This window comes from Pelophylax lessonae, assembly GCF_965119305.1.
Source record: "Pelophylax lessonae genome assembly, chromosome: 13".
NCBI classification, from domain to species: Eukaryota; Metazoa; Chordata; class Amphibia; order Anura; family Ranidae; genus Pelophylax; species Pelophylax lessonae.
The window spans coordinates 39958786-39982585 of record NC_138780.1 but is presented as its reverse complement, the minus strand read 5'-3'; the positions used below and the strand labels follow the sequence as shown (position 1 = coordinate 39982585).

Here is a 23800-nt window from a genome sequence, read left to right as displayed (position 1 = left end):
TGCGGGAAAGCGCATCTGGTTTGATATTTTTTGACCCAGGCCTGTAAGTAATGTGAAAGGCGAACCTCGAGAAGAACAGTGCCCACCTGGCCTGGCGTGGTTTCAAGCGTTTTGCAGTTTTCAGATATTCCAGGTTCTTGTGGTCAGTGAAAATTAATATTGGGTGGGCTGCCCCTTCCAGGAGATACCTCCATTCCTCAAGTGCAGCTTTAATCGCTAAAAGTTCACGGTCTGCCACATCATAATTCTTTTCTGCCGACGAAAGTTTACGGGAAAAGAAGGCAACCGGGTGCAATAAAGCTTTGGCTCCTTGCCTTTGTGACAATACTGCTCCTACTGCTGTTTCTGAGGCATCTACTTCCAGGACATATGGCAGGGCTGGGTCAGGGTGTCTTAATATAGGTGCAGAAGTAAATAGTCTTTTCAGGCTTTGGAAGGCAGACTGTGCCTCAGGTGTCCAGCAGAACCGGTTGTTGTGCCTGGTCAGTTGTGTGATGGGTGAGATGATGGCTGAAAATCCTTTAATAAATTTGCGATAAAAATTTGCGAACCCTACAAAGCGCTGGATCCCTTTCTTGTCTGTAGGAGCTGGCCAATCTAAGATGGCGGAGACCTTCTGGGGATCCATCCTTATACCCTCCGTGGAGATTATTAAGCCCAGGAATTGAATACTTTGACGTTCAAACTCGCATTTCTCAGGTTTGGCATACAGACCATGCTGTCTGAGGCGGGAAAGTACACTCCTGACGTGACCCCGATGAATCTCTAGAGAGGCAGAAAAGATCAGAATGTCATCTAAGTATACAATGACAAAAAGATCCAAATAGTCCCGAAAAATGTCATTGATAAAGTGTTGGAATGTAGCGGGAGCTTTGCACAGACCGAAGGGCATAACCAGGTATTCAAAATGCCCAAATCGGGTGCGGAAAGCAGTCTTCCACTCGTCACCTTCCCGTATGCGGACCAAGTTGTATGCCCCACGCAGATCCAATTTTGTGAAAATGGTTGCTGTCTTTGAAAAAGTTCAGGAACCAATGGTAAAGGATAACGGTTCTTGACCGTGATCTTATTAAGTTCACGGTAGTCAACACAGGGCCGAAGGGAATGATCCTTCTTCTCAACAAAAAAGATGCCAGCCCCAGCAGGAGATGTAGAGGGGCGGATGAAACCCTTCCTCAGACTGTCATCAATGTAGTCCTTTAGAGCCACAAGCTCGAGTTCAGTTAGGGGGAAAATACGCCCAAAGGGCACTTCAGCTCCAGGAAGTAGCACAATCATACAGTCATAAGGTCTATGGGAAGGAAGAGTCTCTGCTCCCTTTTTGCTGAAAACATCCAGGAAGTCTCGGTATGCTGCAGGTACAGATGAACATATGTCAGAATCAGAGTCCGTACATAACAAAGACAGAGGGGGAGGTTCCTGCAGGCAGTGCTGTTGACAGTAGGCTGATTCAAACTTGATTTCTCCCGTGGCCCAGTTAATGCAAGGATTGTGTGCCTGTAGCCATGGCATACCCAGTATGATGGGAAACAAGGGCGAAGCAATAGCGTCCAAGCGCAACAGTTCCTTGTGGTTAGTGGTTGTAGTCGTGGGTAAGGGAACAGTCTCTTGGGTGACAAGCCCAGATTTGATGAAAGTTCCATCAGCCAGGTGGACTGAAAGTCTCTGAGTCTTGGGCAGCAATGGTATCTGATGCTGAGCTGCAAATGACAGATCAATAAAGCAACTGCAGGCCCCCGAATCAATTATGGCTGATACCTGGATAGCTCTTCCTGGAAGCTGTAATGAAATGGGAAGAGCTAGGTGAGTAAAGTCTCTTGACAGGAGTGGCTGGTTAATAGAAGAAATGGTCAGACATTTACAGAGCTTGGCAGGACAGGACCTCACATAATGACCGGGTCTCCCACAGTAGAGGCATAAATTATTCTGGCGACGACGCTGACGTTCTTCAGGTGAAAGTGAGGGTCGAAGCAGACCAAATTGCATGGGTTCAGTAGCATCAGAGGTGGGTGCCATTGGGACTGGAGGAGCTGGGTCCGGTGTGCTGACTATTCGTGGTAACATCCATACAGGGCGAGACAGGATGGTAGATTTCTCAGACCTGCGCTCCCTCAGCCGGCGATCGATTTGGATGGCTAAGTTCATTAGAGCCTCCAGAGAGTTTGGAACTCCAACACGGGCCAACTCGTCTTTCAAGGGTTCTGGGAGCCCTAAACGGAACTGATAAAGGAGGGCAGCATCGTTCCAGTTGGTATCAGCACTCCAGCGCCTAAAGTCCGTTACATAGTCCTCGGCCACTCTGCGGCCTTGTTGGAGCGCATGGAGGGCTGCCTCTGCAGTAGTGGTTCGCTGTGGATCCTCATAGAGCTGTGCCATAGCATCCAGGAATGTAGATAGGGTCGACAGCACAGAGTTATTTTGTTCCAGTAAGCGATGGGCCCATGACTGGGGTTCACCTAGCAGCAAGGAGATGACAAATCCCACCTTAGTGGATTCAAGTGAAAAGGTGCAAGGTTGTAGTGTGAAATAAAGTTCACAGGCATTACGGAAGGACCTGAATTTGCTGCGGTCTCCTGCAAATCTTTCAGGGGTAGGAACTCTTGGTTCAGATGGTAGCATCACAACAGCGGATGCTGCAGGTACCTCAGCGTGAGTGGTTGATGAAGAAGCAGTACCAGGAGAAGCAGACGGTGATGACAAAGTCTGGACACGTTCCTCAAGTCTTGTGTAACCCTCCTGCAGGCTTTTGACGGCTTGTGTGAGATCTGCCAGATGTTGGCACAGTACATCCATGGGAGAGGTTCCTCGTTCAGGCTCAGACATGGCTGTCTTGTACTGTCACGTACCTGGTAGAAGAGCCTGATACGGTGAGGAAAGCCTCTCTTACACCTCTGACTCGGGGCCCCTGATAGAGCAGACAGGTAGCACAGGAGTGCAGAGGGGCACGAGTGCCTATTGGTCTTGATTAGGGTTGAGCGAACACCTAGATGTCCGTGTTCGACGGGTTCGGCCGAACTTTAAAAAAAAGTCCGGGTCCGTGTCCCGGACTTTTACCGAACTTTTCCCGGACACCGAACCCCATTGAAGTCAATGGGGACCCGAACTTTAAGGCACTAAAATGGCTCTAAAACACCAAAGGAAAGGGCTAGAGTGCTGCAAATGGCAGCAAAACGTAATTAAGAGCATGGCAAGTGCTCTGCAAACAAATGTGGATAGGGAAATAACTTAAAACAACAAAAAAAAAACAGAAAAATAAAACAATGTTCTTCTTCATCTCTGAAGGACGAGGCCCATATGGAGTAGGAGGGAGGTTGAGGTGGTGGTGGATGTGGCGGTGACATAGGCGTGCGCACAGGGTGTGCTGGGTGTGCCTGGGCACACCCTAATCACCTAGGGCACATAGCATTGCCAGTGAGGAGATGGGAAAGATCTCCCTGGGACCTGCTCTGCTCTATTTCTCCTTGCCTACAGGTACATGGCCCCGATACATTACTCTCCCTGCTGGCAAACACATGCATGTGTATTTCAACTTTGGGGTGCACACCTTAATGCAATAGGCTGCGCACACCTATGGGCGGTGTAGGTGGAAGCGGCGGTGGAGGAGGACCAGGGCCGGATTAACAGCATCATGGGCTTGGTGCTGAGGATTTTGAAGGGCCTTAAGGGCCGTGCCTTGCCATGCACCCAGAGGAGGAAGGGTGCAGCCATGCATGCCTAATTCAACATGGGATGCTGTCTCTGAAGCCCATAAACACATCCATGCATCGCCAACTGTCCCTCCTTGTCCGGCCTTCACGCTGTGTGGGGAGGTTCTGAGGGTGCTGCCTGGGGAAGCGAGCATAGAAGCCAGACTTCTGTGTTTACAAGTGACAGAAGAGCGGTAACAGTGAATATGGCCAACCCGGGGCCTATATAAAAGGTAGGGGCCTGGAGCTGCAGCTCCAATAGCCCCTACATTAATCTGGCCCTGAGGAGGAGGACGAGGTAGCCAACACTGCTTCTTTTCAAAAATTTTAAATGAGGGTACACCCCAAAAGAGTGAGAAAGAGCAAAAATGGAACAATGGGTGGGTAAGGTCGGTATCCATTGCTATTCTGCATAAGGTACGGAAAAGTCCCGTGGGATCCATGCCTGGTTCATTTTAATGAACGTGAGCTTGTCCACATTGTCTCTGGACAGGCGGCTGCGCTTGTCTGTTATAACGCCCCCAGCCGTGCTAAATACCCGTTCAGATAATACACTGGCTGCAGGGCACGCCAGCACCTCCAAGGCGTAAAGGGCAAGCTCAAGCCATGTGCCCAATTTGGAGACCCAGAAGTTGAAGGGGGCAGACCCGTCATTCACTACATGTAGGCGTGTGCACACATACTGCTCCACCATGTTGGTAAAATGCTGCCTCCTGCTAAGACGTTCCATCTGAGCTGCTGGTGCTGCTGTTTGTTGTGGCGTGCTGACAAAGCTTTTCCACATTTCGGCCATGCTAACCCTGCCTTCTGAGGTGCTGGCGGTGCCCTGGTTGCGTTGGCGACCTCCTCCTCCTCCTCCTCTGCCTTGTGCTTCCACTGTGGCCCCGCTGTCAGATGGGAATGCCAGCAGCATGGCGTCTACCAGCGTGCGCTTGTACTCGCGCATCTTGCGATCGCGCTCCAGTGAGTGAATTAAGGACGGTACGTTGTCCTTGTAACGGGGATCCAGCAGCGTGGCCACCCAGTAATCAGCACAAGTTAGAATGTGGGCAACTCGGCGGTCGTTGTGGAGACACTGCAGCATGTAATCGCTCATGTGTGCCAGGCTGCCCAGAGGCAACGAAAGGCTGTCCTCTGTGGGAGGTGTATCGTCCGTGTCCTCTGTATCCCCCCAGCCACGCACCAGTGATGGCCATGAGCTGGCCTGGGTGCCACCCTGCTGTGAACATGGTTCCATCTCCTCCTCCAGCTCCTCCTCCTCCTCATCCTCCTCATCCTCCAGAACTGTGCCCCTGCTGGACAATTGCGTCCCTGGCGTTTGCGTGTGCAGGAACCCACCCTCGGAGCCCCTTGCGAATGACTGCCCTGAAAGCCTTGGAAATGTTACCTCTTCATCCTCCTCCTCCTCCTCATCCTGTGCCACATCCTCTTCCATCATCGCCCGAATTGTTTTTTCAAGGAGGCATAGAAGTGGGATAGTTAAGCTGAGAACGGCGTCATTGCCACTGGCCATGTTGGTGGAGTACTCAAAACAGCGCAACAAGGCACACAGGTCTCGCATGGAGGCCCAGTTAAATTAAATAGCGGAATAGAAAATATGATCCAAAAAAAGTGTATGTATATCACACGTACACAACCACACTGGGCCCCAATTACTATTGTTTGTACCCCTAAAAGGCTAGATGAGGAGTAGGGGGAGTATGGAACAGGCAGCACCCTCAAACCTTCAGAAGTATGAGATGAACCCCAACAACTTGGAAAGGTGGATCTCTCTCACACGTACCGACACAGACTATCCCCCAATTTAACTGATCCCCAAAGGTTTTTGATTAAATAGCGGAATAGAAAATATGATCCCAAAAAAGTGTATGTATATCACACGTACACAACCACACTGGGCCCCAATTACTATTGTTTGTACCCCTAAAAGGCTAGATGAGGAGTAGGGGGAGTATGGAACAGGCAGCACCCTCAAACCTTCAGAAGTATGAGATGAACCCCAACAACTTGGAAAGGTGGATCTCTCTCACACGTACCGACACAGACTATCCCGCAATTCAATTGATCCTCAAAGGTTTTTATTGAATAGCGGAATAGGAAATATGATCAAAAAAAGTGTATGTATCTCGCACGTACACAACCACACTAGGCCCCAATTACTATTGTTTGTACCCCTAAAAGGCTAGATGAGGAGTAGGGGGGGTATGGAACAGGCAGCACCCTCAAACCTTCAGAAGTATGAGATGAACCCCAACAACTTGGAAAGGTGGATCTCTCTCACACGTACCGACACAGACTATCCCCCAATTTAACTGATCCCCAAAGGTTTTTGATTAAATAGCGGAATAGAAAATATGATCCAAAAAAAGTGTATGTATATCACACGTACACAACCACACTGGGCCCCAATTACTATTGTTTGTACCCCTAAAAGGCTAGATGAGGAGTAGGGGGAGTATGGAACAGGCAGCACCCTCAAACCTTCAGAAGTATGAGATGAACCCCAACAACTTGGAAAGGTGGATCTCTCTCACACGTACCGACACAGACTATCCCGCAATTCAATTGATCCTCAAAGGTTTTTATTGAATAGCGGAATAGGAAATATGATCAAAAAAAGTGTATGTATCTCGCACGTACACAACCACACTAGGCCCCAATTACTATTGTTTGTACCCCTAAAAGGCTAGATGAGGAGTAGGGGGGGTATGGAACAGGCAGCACCCTCAAACCTTCAGAAGTATGAGATGAACCCCAACAACTTGGAAAGGTGGATCTCTCTCACACGTACCGACACAGACTATCCCCCAATTTAACTGATCCCCAAAGGTTTTTGATTAAATAGCGGAATAGAAAATATGATCCCAAAAAAGTGTATGTATATCACACGTACACAACCACACTGGGCCCCAATTACTATTGTTTGTACCCCTAAAAGGCTAGATGAGGAGTAGGGGGAGTATGGAACAGGCAGCACCCTCAAACCTTCAGAAGTATGAGATGAACCCCAACAACTTGGAAAAGTGGATCTCTCTCACACGTACCAACACAGACTATCCCCCAATTTAACTGATCCCCAAAGGTTTTTGATTAAATAGCGGAATAGAAAATATGATCCAAAAAAAGTGTATGTATATCACACGTACACAACCACACTAGGCCCCAATTACTATTGTTTGTACCCCTAAAAGGCTAGATGAGGAGTAGGGGGAGTATGGAACAGGCAGCACCCTCAAACCTTCAGAAGTATGAGATGAACCCTAACAACTTGGAAAGGTGGATCTCTCTCACACGTACCGACACAGACTATCCCGCAATTCAATTGATCCTCAAAGGTTTTTATTGAATAGCGGAATAGGAAATATGATCAAAAAAAGTGTATGTATCTCGCACGTACACAACCACACTAGGCCCCAATTACTATTGTTTGTACCCCTAAAAGGCTAGGAGTAGGGGGGAGTATGGAACAGGCAGCACCCTCAAACCTTCAGAAGTATGAGATGAACCCCAACAACTTGGAAAGGTGGATCTCTCTCACACGTACCAACACAGACTATCCCCCAATTTAACTGATCCCCAAAGGTTTTTGATTAAATAGCGGAATAGAAAATATGATCCCAAAAAAGTGTATGTATATCACACGTACACAACCACACTAGGCCCCAATTACTATTGTTTGTACCCCTAAAAGGCTAGGAGTAGGGGGAGTATGGAACAGGCAGCACCCTCAAACCTTCAGAAGTATGAGATGAACCCCAACAACTTGGAAAGGTGGATCTCTCTCACACGTACCAACACAGACTATCCCCCAATTTAACTGATCCCCAAAGGTTTTTGATTAAATAGCGGAATAGAAAATATGATCCCAAAAAAGTGTATGTATATCACACGTACACAACCACACTGGGCCCCAATTACTATTGTTTGTACCCCTAAAAGGCTAGATGAGGAGTAGGGGGAGTATGGAACAGGCAGCACCCTCAAACCTTCAGAAGTATGAGATTGTGTTCACTGTACCCCACAAAGATTGAGTTCACTGCACCCCACAATGATTGTGTTCACTGCACCCCACAAAGATTGTGTTCACTGCACCTCACAAAGATTGTGTTCACTGTACCCCCCAAAGATTGTGTTCACTGCACCCCACAAAGATTCTGTTCACTGTACCCCACAAAGATTGTGTTCACTGCACCCCAAAAAGATTGTGTTCACTGCACCCCAAAAAGGATGTTGTTCACTGCACCCCAAAAAGGATGTTGTTCACTCCACCCCAAAAAGATTGTGTTCACTGCACCCCACAAAGATTGTGTTCACTGCACCCCAAAAAGATTGTGTTCACTGCACCCCAAAAATGATTTTGTTCACTGCACCCCAAAAAGGATTTTGTTCACTGCACCCCAAAAAGGATGTTGTTCACTCCACCCCAAAAAGATTGTGTTCACTGCACCCCACAAAGGATTTTGTTCACTGCACCCCAAAAAGATTGTGTTCACTGCACCCCAAAAAGGATGTTGTTCACTGCACCCCAAAAAGGATTTTGTTCACTGCACCCCAAAAAGATTGTGTTCACTGCACCCCACAAAGGATTTTGTTCACTGCACCCCACAAAGATTGTGTTCACTGCACACCAAAAAGGATTGTGTTCACTGCACCCCAAAAAGATTTTGTTCACTGCACCCCAAAAAGATTGTGTTCACTGCAGCCCAAAAAGATTGTGTTCACTGCAGCTCACACACAGAAAAATGGATGTGGATCACTGACACCTGCCTATCTCCAATCCCACACCACACAGCAATATCGATTGTAGTTTGTAGAACACAGTTTCCCTAAAATTCAGCAGACTCTGTCCCTAACAGGATTGAGAAGAGATCGTAGATCAGGATTGAGTGCAGATTCACCCCACCCCCCACACAGCAATATCGATTGTAGTTTGTAGAAGACACTGACCCTATAATTCAGCAGACTCTATCCCTAAAATGCCTACAACTCGCCCTGCCTAAACACTCCGACCTGTCCCTCAATTCTATCCGGACACAAATGGTTTTTTCCTGCCTATCTTTCCCTAATCAGCAGCCAGCACGTTGATGTGTGCTCTGTCCCTGAATCTAAGCAGCATAATGACGCCGCTGCGGCTGCCTCGAACTTATAAAGACTTGGTCACATGCTTCAGACGGCCAATCACAGCTACTGAGACATTTGCAGGCATGGCTGGGATGGCTTAAGGCACACCAGTTAAACGATTGTTGATTGGCTGTTGAAAGCCCGCCATGAAAAGAGCGCCAAAGCATGCAAAACCCGGAAATAAAACGACCGAACACGGATTTTTACCCGAACATACAGTAAAGTGTCCGTGTCCGTGTTCGGGTACAAAAAATCCAATTATTCGGTACGAACACGAATAATACAGTCCGTGTTCGCTCAACACTAGTCTTGATAGTAGTTTAGCCGGACTAACTGTCAGGATTAAGCAGGGGAAGACTGTCGGTGGACCGCAGCGGAGCAGGAGTGCCGTATGGACACCACTGAACAGGAGACAGGAGCAGGCTGGGTCTGTCAGTAGGTTGCAGCAGAGCAGGAATGCCGGATGGACACCACCGAGTAGGAGACAGGAGAAGGCCAAGCCCGTCAGCGGGTTGCAGCGGAGCAGGAATGCCGGATGGACACCAGTGAAAAGTAGGCAGAGACTAGCAGCAGGCAGTCCAGCAGGATAGTAGGCAGGAACAGGGTCAGGCAAACCGGGTCATACACTGGCAGACGGATCAGGTGCAGATGTACAGGCAGAAGCGTGGTCAAAGACAAGCTGGGGTCAATGCAGGCAGAGTTCAGGAGAAGTCAAGGCAAGCCAGGTCGATAACAGTAATCAGATGCAGGTTTACAGGTAGCAGGTTTACACAGAAACGCTGTAGACAAGACAGCACTGAAGCACAGCACAGGCTCAGTTTAAATAGCCCCCTTGATGACCATACAAGCAACAGGTGCATGCACTTGTGCAATGGGCGTAGCCTATGCACAGCAAGCTGTCTAGAAGAGCCATTCTGTCTATGGGAATGCCCTTCCTGACATTGGCTCTCCCGTTATCTGATCTCGGCTTGGCTCACGGACTTGCTTCCTGTCTACCTGCCCTCCAGTACCTGATCTTGGCTTTCCCACGGACTTGTCTGCTTCTGGATTTCCTACTATACCTTTGGCTTGCACCTGTTGCAGCTTCCTGTGTTTGACCCCCGGCCGGTCTTACACCTACTGCCTGGTTGTTCCTGGTTCTTCCTTGGACTGTCCGGTGTATTCCTGCCCAGCACTCTGCTAGAGACCGCCTGTCTACCATCAGGACCCTTGCCGGCAACCAGTGCTTCTGTGGGCGCTACACCCTCTGTCTCAACCCCAGGGGTGTGCCGCACTCAGCCGCAAGGGGAGCCCTCTCTGCATCTCGGCCTCGGATCAGGTACGTGACAATGGGGCACCATATAGGGCTTCCCTCTATTGCCCTATTGTTCACTCTGGCAAAAGAACCACTAGCAGAACTGATACACTCTGATACACTCTAATTCCACTATATCTGGGCTGGTGATCAATGGGCTGGAAGAGTGTCTTTCTAAGCAAACTACATGTTTATTTACCAGCAGATCCTCAGTCATCTCTACCTACTTTGTAAAACGCTTTTCAATGATTTGGACAATTTTCCGGTTTCCAAGTAACTGGGAGAATTCTCCTACTTCCCCTTAGATCAAGACACACTCCCTTCTATCCCACTCGACTGTTCATTGCAAACTGTTACCAGTTTCTGATATTTGGGGATAATAAAACAATTGCCTCTTCCCCGATATATCAAGGATAAACTAGATCTTCTTCCTAGTAGACTTAAAAATACTATCAAAGTCTGGTCTAATCTTCACTTGACGCTCTTGGTTAGGGTAAGTGTATTTAACTACTTGCCAACCGTGATATAGCTGAATGACGGCTACAGTGCAGTTGTCAAGTCCTGGGAGGCCATCATATGAGGCTGGCGGCATGCCCTGTGTCCTCTGGACACTGCCGAACACAGATTGAGGTATAGAGCCAATCAGAGGCTCTTTACCACGTGATCAGCTGTGACCAATCTGTTGACGATGTCAACAGAAGCCAGTTACCGGCTCTCTTCAACGCTCCCTCTCACACTGTCAGCATGTGGAGGAGAGAAGAAAAGTGCAGATAACCGGCTTCTGCCAATCTGTGTCCACTACTGCTGCCAATCAGTGCCCACAAGTGTCTCCTCATTAATATCACCTATCAGTGCCACCTACCAGTGTGCATCAGTGTCGCCTACCAGTTCCCATCAGTGCCGCCTATCAGTGCTCATCAGTGCCACCTATTAGTGGCCATCAGTGCCACCTATCAATGCCCTTCAGTGCTGCCTATCAGTGCCCATCAGTGCCGCCTCATCAGTGCCTCTTCATCAGTGCCCACCAGTGCGGCCTCATCAGTGCAGCCTATCAGTGCCCATCAATGCCGCCTCATCAGTGCCCATCAGTGCAGCCTATCAGTGCCCCTCAGAGCAGTCTATCAGTGCCCATCAGTGCTGCCTCATCAGTGCACATCAGTGAAGGAGAAAAATTACCTGTCTGCAAAACTTTATAACGAACTATAAAAAAGGGATTAAATACCGCCAAAAGACAGCTCTATTTGTGTGAAAAAAATTTGAAAAACTTTGTTTGGGTACAGTGTTGCATGACACCAGCACTCAAAGCTGAAAGTTGGCCTGGTCAGGAAAGGGGTAAAAGTGCCTAGTGGGCAGGTGGTTAAGATGGTTTTCTTGCCCCTCTCTCTCCATATACTCAGTAACTTTCCAGTCTATATTCCCAAATGTAGGATTAGGAGAATGATTCAATACTTACGTTCTTTATTTGGGGAGGTATGGCTGCTAGAATAGCCAGAGACACTCTGCAACTACCTATTTTGGAACAGGGTTTTGCTGTCCCAAACCTCAAAACCTATTATATTGCCTCTCAAATGCTCATGCCCATTGATGGTTTTACCCTGAAACGAATAATGCTTTGGAAGCCGCTATCCTTACCTTCTTTATATACGTACAAAATTAATTTCAGAGACAGTCTACCAAGGGGAGGGACATCACTAGTATTCTGTCCATGACTCTACGTATTTTCAAAATATCAAAATTATTCCCTTTTGAGGCTACTAGTAGGGGTCCCTAATGCTCCTCTTTGGCATACCCCACGATTGAAGGAGTTCCTCCGGTGGCCGGACGGATTTTTCTGGTCTTGGCATGGGGTGAAATTAGTTTACCATTTATTCCACTCTTTTTCGTATTTCCAAAGAAAATATAATCTTCCCACCAAGGCCTATTTCAGGTATTTCCAGCTGCGACATACCGCAGCATCCCAATTTTGCCTAATCAACGTGTCTTTACGGTCCTCAGCCTTGGAAAACTTGTTATGTGACCCTTCGCACTCCAAGCTTATATCCACATATTACTCTCATTTGCTTCATTCCAAAACCAATAGACTTCAGGCTACGGAATCTCCATGGAAAGCTGATATTCCAAATCTCACGAAGGAGGCATGGCAGGAAATTCCTCCCCTACAGGTTCCCACTATCATTTCCTCTAGGGATAAGGGCGTCCAGACTAAGTTTCTTTATAGATCATACTATACTCTATGTCTCCTTTCACCCTCTCCTGTCTGCTCCAAATACTCATCAGCGGGTGGCACATTTTTTCATATGGTCTGGGAGTGTCCACCTATTAGAGCCTTTTCATTTAAGGTTACTACTTTTATCAGCTCACTCACACAAATGTCTAATATTTTTAATCAAATATGTTGCCTATTCAGTTACTTAGAGGATGACAGCCCTCCCAAAATAAAAAAACTTTTCATGCGTTTGGTCCTGTTCTATGCCAAGAAGTCTATAGCTATGCATTGGAAATCGCAGTCCCCCTCCTACTATCATTTTTTGGCTCAACTTAAAGTTTAATCAGGCGATTCCACAATACAAACTTACATATAAAGCCCAGGGTTGCCCTAAGAAATTTAGCAAAATGTGGACCCCCATGGGTAGAGTCTGGACAAACCATTCACCTGATGGTTGAGGGATGTTTATGGACCAGGTTATACTTATTCTGCATTGATTATTTCATATACTGTAAATACTGTATCCTGTTTATGCAGTTTATAGCCCATGTATATTCTAATAGACAAAACTGAAGGGAAAATGCCCCAAGAACAAGCAGGAACTGAAGACAGTTGCAGTAGAGGCCTGGCAGAGCATCACCAGGGATGAAAACCAGCGTCTGGTGATGTCTATGTGTTCCAGACTTCAGGCTGTAATTGACTGCAAAGGATTGGCAAACAAGTGTTAAAAAGTGAAAGTTAAATTTATGATTGTTAATCTGTCCCAATACTTTTGGTCCCTTAACCGCTTGCCGACCAGTCACGTTGACTGTACTGCAGCAAAGTGATTAGTTATCGTCCAGCGACGTAGACTCCTCCCCTTGTGGGCGGCGCGCGCGCCGCCGGAGGCTCGCTCCCGCTGTATTCAGTCACAGCGGGAGTCGGGCCAGGGGAGGAGCGGCGGTGATCACCACCGCTCTTCCCCGATCGTCGGGGAATCGAGTGCGGAGATCCGCCCGCTTGTGTAAACAAAGCGGGCGGATCTCCTAAGTGACAGACAGGGTCAGATTGCGAACCTGTGATCTGTCCCTATGTCACTCAGTCAGCTCCCCCCACACACGTTAGTAAGCACCAGGCATAACCCCTTGATCACCAATAAAAATTAACCCCTTCCCTGCCAGTGTCATTTTTACAGTAACAGTGCATATGTATAGCACTGATTACTGTAGTAATGTCACTGGTACCCCCAAAAGTGTCAAAAATGTCAGTGAAGGGTCCGATCTGTCTGCAGCAATGTCGCAGTCCCGCAAAAAAAATCGCAGATCACCGCCATTACTCGTTAAAAAAAAACACCAAAAATGACAGAAATCTTTCCCTTAGTTAGTAAACGCAATAACTTTTGCGCAAACCAATCAAAATACGCTTATTGCGATTTTTTTTTTACCAAAAATATGTAGCAGAAAACAAATTGGCCTAAAATGATAAAAATTTTTGATTTTTACATTTTTTTGGGGGAATTTCATATAAAAATTTTTGAAAAATATTGTCATTTTTTTCAAAATTGTCGCTCTTTTTTTGTTTATAGCGCAAAAAGTAAAAATTGCACAGGTGATCAAGTACCACCAAAAGAAAGCTCTGTTTATGGCAAAAAAAAGGACGTAAATTTAATTTGGGTACGGCATTGCATGTCCGCGCAATTGTCAGTTAAAGTCGCACAGTGCCGAATCGCAAAAAGTGGCCCGGACGTAAGACAGCAAAATCCTCCGGTGGTAAAGTGGTTAAAAAGTGGGAGGCACATATACAAACTGTTGTAATTCCAGCACCGTTCACCTGATTTGGAGGTAAATACCCTCAACTTAAAGCTGAAACTCTGCAGTTAAAACACATCTTGTTTGTTTCATTTCAAATCCATTGTGGTGGTGTATAGAGTGAAAAAGATTAGAATTGTGTCGATGTTCCAATATTTATGGACCTGACTGTATATATATATATATATGTATGTATGTAATATGTTATGTAGGCAGCCCATAGCTAAAACATAGATTTTTTTTCATTGAATTTTTTCCTTATACCCTCCAGCAACCATAATATACTATTTGACTCTACCAGTGTACCCCTTCTCTTGGTACTTGTTTTAGTAGGGTAACAACACTCCGCCACTATCAATGAATCCACTGCAGTGTTGTCACACTTTGCAGCTGCTGTAGCTACTTGGATAGGAATTCGGGCAACAACATTCACCTAAAAACAGTGGTCCTAAAAGAAAAGTATGGCCATAGCTTTTTTCCCCATACTTCTCTTAGATCACAAGAGTACACTTACATTTGCTCTCCTGTGACCCAGAGTCAGCTTATAGCAGGCTATTATCTGCTGATGTGGCAGAGTATCTGGAAGATCCCTACAATATTGTCAGAATCCTCCCAGTTGCCTGACTGACAGATGGCTCCAGCTCCCAACGCGTGGTTGAGAGCTGAAGCCAGCTGCGCCAGCACCCTCCCCAGCCCAGCTCCCCAGTGAGCGCTGGAGGAGCAGAGTGGAGAGCGGCGAATGACAGTCACTGCTCTCTGCTATGAGAAGACCGAAAAGTGAGCAATCAGCAGTCATGTGATCACTCAGTTCTTGGGCCTAGAGCTGACGTGGAACAGATACAGCATCGGATAGATGCTGCAGCATAGAGGTGAGTAATTGTGGTTGTTTTTTTAATTAACCCCATACATTTCCTTAAGAGCCGATCCACACTAGCGCGACTTGTCAGGCGACTTGTCAGCCTGACAAGTCGCGCTCCCTCACGGTCCATTGACCGCTACAGGACCCGTTCTAATAGGAGCGACACAAGTCGCTCCGACTTAGAAAAAGGGTCCTGTACTACTTCGGGGCGACCTCGGAGCGACTTGCATAGACTTCCATTATGTGAAGTCCATGCAAGTGGCTCCGAAGTCGTGGTGCATGGGAATGCACAAGTCGCCCCCGAAGTAGTACAGAGTCGTGTCGCCCCAGTGTGAACCAACTCTTAATCATCTTGAAACCAATGTTCAGCTAAGATGCTGGCTACTTTGTTTGACACAGTGGTGGCCCATTCATTGGGGGAGCAGGGGCATGCACCCCCCCTATCCATGTGTCCGGCCCCCTAATCTACATGCAGGGCGCTGGACGCATGGGTTCCAATGGGTTTTTTTTTTTTTTTGAAGCACGTGATTAGAGCCAAAGACTGGGCTTGGGGCGCAGAACACTGCGCAGAGCATTGCGCCCTGAGCCCACTCAGTTGTGTGACAATAGCGAATAAAAATTTGCTATTGTCACACGGATCCTCCTCCTGGCCAACCAGGAAGCGGGTCCTGAGACCTGTTTCCCAATTGGCCAAAAGGAGAAGCCATTTCATTGGCCAATGAGGAGGAGGAGGGAGGAGACACAGGAGACCCAGGAGAAGCCGCTGCCTGCCTGCCCTCCACATGTTCAGGATGAGTGAGCCGGCGATGGGGGGGTATGGTGTGGTCCGTCTGCCGCCCCCCACCTCCCCGGCCCATGGAGCACCAGCCGCCACTGGTTTGACACCTCCTGGGGAAAGAACCTACAAACCTGTACACAAACATATGATCTTCAAAATACAGCACAGCAAGCCAGTAAAATGTGAAGTCATGTGAATTATATTCTGGTTAACTTTACAATGCAGGTTAAATACATAAATATAAAGAACCTGTTTAAATCACATGATAGTTCTGGGTATTGATTGTTCTCATGTCTCCATTCCAAAATGAGTGTAAATCCATTGTTCACTTTTAATGTCCCCGTGTCATATGTGCACAGTAATGTTTCATTTCCTTATCTAATCAAAACAAAGTAAGATAAGATTTGATCGTTTTCTTTCTACATATCAGCTTATAGCAGTTAAAAGGAATTGCAATGTGAAGGAGGCTTTTAAGAAGAAAGCCATCTGTTTTCTATTGCAATAGTGAATTGTGCTGGCGCTCAAATTCCTACAGTGTTTAAAGATCCAAAAAGATCATTAAAGTATTAAACTGGATGCTTTTTTTGGCAGATCAATTAAAATGTGATCTGTACAGGTTTCCTCGGGTGGTACATTAGTTCTAAGAGTGGGGCTTTCCATGCCAAAACATGTAAAAATTACACTTTCTCAAACAGGTCACTGCCCTCTAAGCCAGCCTTTCCCAACCTTTTCAACACAGAGGAACCCTTAAAAACCTTCCAGTCTCAGGAAACCCCTGGCCAAAACCTACTACGTATATCTATAACTCATATAGATAACTCTCATGATACATGATACATTAGTGTGATGGTCAGTGGGAAGAATGTTCCTTACACTTGTGGTCATTGGGAAGAATTCCCCCCTTACAGATAGATAAAAGATCAATGGTGTCAGTGGAAACGTATCTGAGAGGTAGACATTGCTTATTGCTCAAGGAACCCCTAGCAACCTCTTGAACTCTGGTTGAGAAATCCTGCTCTAACCTATCTCTTACCCGTAAGACAAATTAAAGTGTATTTGTACAATTTGTTTTTTCAGTTGTGTAGAGAGAATCCAATTTCTTGAGGAAATCATCAAAGCAGTGACTCATCCTTAATCAGAAGGTTCACTAGGGAGATTTGATCAAACAAACTGAGCTGCAAAGCAAGCTTTGCCTACTATGCTGTTCCTTAGTGCTTTAGGAATCCATTGTCATGAATTCAATGTTTATTTGGAAAAAAATAAATGGTGTATAAATGGTGTACAAATGACAACTGGTGTGAGCCATTTAGGCTATGAAGGGGTGCTAGAAGCCCACTGATGAGTGCCAGCTTGGGAAGGAGCTTGTCCCGGCTAAAGACATCAATATGTAGCAAAATAAATGCCCCATACACCGCACATCAACGCAGACCCACTGTGGTATGGTAGGTGGCAACCTCAGCATGAGCTCCAATAAGGCCATGCCTCCAACGCGTTTCACTCTGCCCCTCAGAGCTTAATCATAAGGATGCCATCCCCATGAAAATGGATCACAGAAGTGCAGAATGAACTGCAATGAACCACAGGGGAAGTAGAGCCAAAAAAGCTTTGGCTATGCTTCTCCTTTAATATACAAGACAATTCATAAAGAATGTCAACAAAACTCTTTGTATTCCATTGTGCCTCCATTTGCAGTGTTGGTACGTGGACTTTTTTATGTACCTGTAGGAACCAGGTACCTGAATTTGGGGCAAGTACCGCATGCACAGGTGGAATGAGACCAGAGTGTCTATACAGAGAGTGCAGCTGAGCTCCCTCCCACCATTGCAGCTGTAAAAGACAGTGCAACAGCTGAGCTGGGTGGGCAAAGCCTGATGAGGTTTCAGAGACATTAGTTGTCCATCAGGTCCACTCCCCTTGTGATTGACAGCAGGCAGTGGGTGGATCCGATTGCCTGCTATTGCTACAGAATCCACCCACTATCTGCTGTCCGTCACATGGAGAGAGTGGATTTGATGGGAAACTAGTGTTTCAGCTTTTCTATTAGTCTGTACCCACCGTCCCCATTGCTGGTCCTTAAAGGAGAAGTTTGGGGAATAGAAAAAATAAAAACCTCCATACTTACCTCTATGCTGCAGCATCAGTCCCACGACAGCTCTAAGACCAGGAACCTAGCAATCACATGACCTTTGATTGCTCAACTCTTGGTCTGCTCAGAGTAGAGAGCAGTGTCTGTCTAACACAGCTCTCTGCTCTGCCCCTCCAGCACTCACTGGATTGCCTGAAAGAGGAGGGGGCGGGTGGAGCTGGCTTTGGCTCTCTAGTCAGGGCCAGCTGTCAATCAGGCAGCTGGGTAGATCCTGACAGTTTCCAGAGCCTGAAGTGCCTCCATAAGTGGACTCATGGTCACAGGAGAGCAAAAGTAAGTGCATTTCTGTGACCCACAAGAGAAGTATGACCAAAAAAGCTTTTGCTATACTTCTCTTAATCAACCAGTGACAGGTGGGCAGGGTAGAGAACGGGGTAGCAGTGGCCGACAATATACATAAATAGGCACATTGTCTGTCTCTGTATGCCAACTTACAGTTGGTCCTAATTATTTAATTGTAGTAATCGAGCCACTTTGTAAATATGTCACTGTGACGGTACTCACCACCAATGGGAGTGAAAGACAGATACCTAACGATTTGGATTGCTTCAAGTGGGACAGTAATATTTGTCAGCAATATCTCTCAAGGAATATGAAGATTTAATCCCACTTTACACTGTGAGACCTATAGCCTGTTGCCATGAAGTCTGACTCCTAAATAATCATAGCGATACGTAGATGTGTATTCCATGGACTTCAATGTAGTCTTGTCCTATTGTCTCTTTTGAGGCGGGATGTACATTGTGTTAACCTCCTGGGCGGTAATCCCGAGCGTGACTCGGGGTTGGTTTTTCATATCAGGATCGGTAACCCCGAGTCACGCTCGGGGTGGATTGCAGAGAGCGCAGCGGTGTTCTCTTACCTTATCCTGGCGATCCAGCGATGATTGCTGAGATCGCCAGCCGAGAGTCCCGCCGCTCCTCCGTCCCTCCGTCGGTCTGATCACTTCCTAGTTCCGTTCCCTGCAGCAGCAATGCTGCATGGGAGCGGAACTAGGGAGGGAAATTCAAAAAAAAAAAATATGCACAATTTTGTATTATATATATATATATATATATATATATATATATATATATATATGCACACACACACACATATATATATATATATATATATATATATATATATATATAAAATTATATTATTGATTCAATTATAATTCATGCGTTATATATTATATATATATATACACACATATATCTGTAATATATAATGCATGAATTATAATCTAATCAATAATATAATTTTATTATATATATTATATATTAAATAATAAAATAATATTATTGATTCGATTATAATTCACGTGTTTGTGTTTCAAATTTATCACATCTGGGATGTCTACTAGAGTCTTGTTTTGGTCAGGTTTAAGTCAGTAATTACTAAGAATTGTAGGCCTATAATACATAACGCCAAATTTCCATGAAAACAATTGTACCGCTTTTGGTATGTCATTCCTGACATAATCATACCGCCAGGGAGGTTAAGTCTGCCTGTCCCATTGTTAAATGTTAATGACCTCACATTGTTCTGTCCAGATGGCTAGATAATTAGATCAGGTTAAATCTGTTTCTTTATACAATTTCATCTGCATATGATAATGTAATCAGGCAACCCCTGACCTGTGTGTGGTAATTTGAATAGGAGGGGGATGTGCCCATGCTGTATATAAATTCTGTGTGACTGTTCAATAAAGTGTGATTCCAGTACAAGCTAAGTTGTTGGCTAGCTTTGTATGAGGGCGGCTGGGAAAATCTGGTATATACTGTATGTTCATGACTGCAATGAAGCCATATACTGATGGAAGACCACAAACACAGTGTGGTCGGCGGTTCCGTCAGTCACTTTTTTGAACTAGCTAAATCTGCTGAAGTAAAGCAACTGAGACAAAGATCACAATGAATGTCTTGTTTTCCATGTATTATGTTTGTGTTGTCTTATAGAGTTGTTCTTTAGGGTGAGGCTTCATGGAGGTTTGTACATACCAGTCTGACCTAGAACTCCAGAGACACTTGCAAGGGTCAGCAGGATCATTGTCTTCTCCATTCTCTGTGAATTACATTTATAAAAAATGTCATTAGAATATGTAATGGATACACTTCAATAGAATTTTGGGTATTAGGCTGCTTTCACACTAATCCGTTACTTTTCCATTTTTGCATTAAAAAAAAAAAAAGAAGAAGAACCAATGACTATTAAATCCTATTGAACTCTTCACAGTGGTCAGCTGTGGGTCCTGATTGCTGCATTTTGGTGCAGTGAAGAAAAACCACCCCAAGAACACCTCCATTAAAATAAATGGAAACCGCATAAAAAAATGCATCCAAAATGCAATGCGCCTGTGGAGCCACAGTTTACAGAATAGCATGACAAGGGAAGTCACATTATATTCATTAGTGTCCTTCTCAGCACAGTGCGATTTTGGAAAAGATCCAGTGCGATTTCAACCCCATAGACTTCTATGTTATCTCACATAATTCGCATCAGCATGGAAAAGAAGCATTCCTATGTGATTTTTGATGGATCAAAGACCTCTCCTCTCCTCCCTGGTCATCCATGCTTCCTAAAAACTCTCCCCCCAAGCAAATCCTATTCACATCTGAGCGTAGCAGAAAATGCGCATCCCCGCTCAGGTTTTTTTTTTTTGCACATTTTTTTACACATTTCTGAACACATGGCAATACGAACAGAAAAGCACGCACTTTGTTGCGCGTTTGCATCTTCACATTTCCAAAAGTGTGGCAACCAGCACAGAAAACACACAAGGAACGTGTGTCGCACAAAAAACGCACACTTTACGTAGGAATGCTTCTTATCTATGAAGTTGCCCTAAAATCGCAAACAAGTCGCACTGCATAGTCACACCTTAAATTGCACTGGAATCGCATGAAAATTGCATTAGAATAGTGGGAAGTGATATGGGGAAATTACAACGCAAGCACAGAACAAAAGCTTTTGAAATGCATAAAAAAATGCTTCATGTGTTGCGTTAATGCAATGAGGCAAAAAACAACAAAAACGCAGCAAAAGGAAATATACGTTTTTTTTTATACAGAGCAGTATGAATGTAACCTTACAGTTAATAGCTCTCCACTGTGGTAACCATTCAGTCCATTCACTGTCCAGTGATCACACTCTGGCTATGTTATTTAAAACCGCATTCAATGGATTTTTAAAGGAACTGTGTGATGTGTGTGTAATAATGAAGTTGAAAGTACAATCAGTCTTGTAGATACCTATGGGGTCAGCAATGGGGATTTAATGAATGTACACTAATGGGGTCTTCTTTCAAAGTAATCAAATAAAATAATGCTGCATTTTCCTAATGTAATAAAGTGAGTGATATGACGTAACGCGTAGGGGTACCTTTGACGTTACATTTGTGATCATCTTGGATTTGTGAATTTTGAGCTGTTTTTTAATAGAATAAATGTGAGTTTAATGATTGAAGCTGGGATTTTTTGTTATTGCTCCATAAAGGTTTGTGTACTGCACCATTGGAGATTCTCTTTTTTTATCTCTACATGTATTTATTTGGAGCAATATCTAACACTGTGGAGTGATCTAGAGAGTGGACAGAGGTGTGTATCTATTTTATTATTGCCTGAGACCCCGAGTGGGTTAATTGTGGAGGTGAGCAGACATTTCACCTGGTGATTACAGCACTAAATTTTAAAAAATGGACACCAGGGGCGGGCCGTTCTTTGGGGGGCGCAGGGGCGCCGCCCCCCCCATCCATGTGTCCGGCCCCCTAATCTACATGCAGGGCGTCGGACGTATGGATTCCAATGTTTTTTGTTTTTTTTTTAGCACGTGATTAGAGCCAGAGGCTCTAATAGGCTTTCAAAAAAGGGTGGGCTCAGGGCACAGAGGTCGGGTGGGGGGGTATGGTGTGGTCCGTCTGCCGCCCCCCCCAGCCCATGGAGCACCAGCCGCCACTGGTGGACACACATGGAATAATTCACAGATTGCACCTCTTACAGAGATCTTTTTGGACTTTTTTGCACATTTGCACTTTGGAGTGTTTTTTCTTCTTTCTTTTTTTTTTGTCGGCACTTCAGGACTTATTGCTTTACAGGCACTTTATGGAATCAGAGACGGAGTCTCTTCACTATTGTTGCACTTTATTAGGTGTTTATTTTTTGATTTGTACATTATCAATTTTCACAGTACTTATTATTTATTTATTATACATGTCATTGTGTGGTTAGTATTGTTTTATAATTTTTTGAAATATTATTTTAGCAGCTATTTCTATAAATAAAGTGAGTGAGCATTGTCACCCAAGATATGAAATGTATTACTGGCAGGATCACCAGCTGAAATGAAAGAAAAATTGAAAGAAAACAAGTCTAAAAAAAAGAAAACACATTTAGCCATTAAATTCAACAACTGGTAAGCTGCATTATATTACATTTTTATTCTTGGGTCTAGAAGTACTTTAAGGGGTCTCTTTATAAAAGAGGCGGCACAGTGGTGTAGTGGTTAGCACTTTCACCTAGCAGCAAGAGGGTCGCTGGTTCGAATCCCAACCACGACACCACCTGCCTGGAGTTTGCATGTTCTCCCTGTGCCTGCGTGGGTTTCCTCCGGGTACTCCGGTTTCCTCCCACACTCCAAAGACATGCTGGTAGGTTAATTGGATCCTGTATAAAAATTGGCCCTACTATGTATGTATGAATGCAAGTTAGGGACCTTAGATTGTAAGCTCCTTGAGGGTAGGGACTGATGTGAATGTGCAATGTATATGTAAAGCGCTGCGTAAATTGACAGCGCTATACAAGAACCTGAAATAAATAAATAATAATAATAAAATATTAATTGCACAAATATCTGGAACATTTGTGCAAGTTGAATGAATTTGCGTTTTCTAATAGATTAATTCTTGTATTATCAGCTCCATCTAGTGGTCAAAAGAGGTGTAATATTTTAAAATCCCTCAATGAGAAATTATACTGCATTTTGATTGCTGGATGGAGCTGTTGACAGAGGAATTAATCTATTAGAAAACATACAGTCAAATTTCATTCAGCTTCTGTTTCTGACATTTGTCCAACAAATGCTTTAGAAATAAGACTTTTAACCATTTCAGCTCCGGAAGGTTTACCTCCCCCCCTCCCGTTTTTTTTTTTTTTTTTGCAATATAGCACTGCGTTATTTTAACTGACAAATGCGTGGTTGTGGGACGCTGTACCCAAATAAAATTTACGTCCTTTTTTCCCTACAAATAGAGCTTTCTTTTGGTGGTATTTGATCACCTCTGCAGTTTTTATTTTTTGCGCTATAAACAAAAAAATACCAACAATTTTGAAAAAAAAAATTAATATTTTTTACTTTCTGCTATAATAGATATCCAATAAAAAAATGTAAAAAAAAAATGTCTTCATAAATTTAGGCCAATATGTATTCTGCTACATATTTTTGGTAAAGAAAGTCCCATTAGGTGTATATAGATTGGTGTTCACAAAAGTTATAGTATCTACAAACTAGGGGATATATTAATGGAATTTCTTATTTTTTTATTTTTAAATAGAAAACTAGTAATGGTGGCGATCAGCGATTTTTAGTGGGACTGCGACATTGGCATGGGCGAATCTGACACTAGGTGACACTTTTTGGGACCAGTGACACTAATACAGTGATCAGTGCTAAAAAAAAAGCACTGTCACTGTACTTATGACACTGGTAGGGAAGAGGTTAATATCAGGGGCGATCCAAGGGTTAAATGTGTTTCCTGGGAGTGCTTACTAACTGTGTAGGGAATGCTTTGACTGTGGGAAGACAGAGATCCGTGTTCCTGCTTCCCGCTGATTCCTGTCCAAATCGCATGCAGTTTGCCACACCACTCCTGTGTGAACCCAGACTGAAGTCGCTATGACAAGGAGTGGTGCGGGAAACCGCATGTGATTTAGACAGGAATCGC

General features: G+C 44.9%; 1 protein-coding gene across 1 annotated transcript in view; it reads right to left on the bottom strand.

Moving 5' to 3' along the window:
- Positions 1 to 19923, bottom strand: part of LOC309569954 (C-reactive protein-like) — a gene marked incomplete at both ends in the record, with an annotated part of 32073 nt that extends 12150 nt beyond the window's left edge. Inside the window, one exon of the mRNA XM_082275947.1 lies at positions 19863 to 19923. Coding sequence (XP_082132073.1) covers positions 19863 to 19923 — 61 coding nt within the window. The remainder of the gene's footprint in view (positions 1 to 19862) is intronic.
- Positions 19924 to 23800: the final 3877 nt, after the last annotated feature.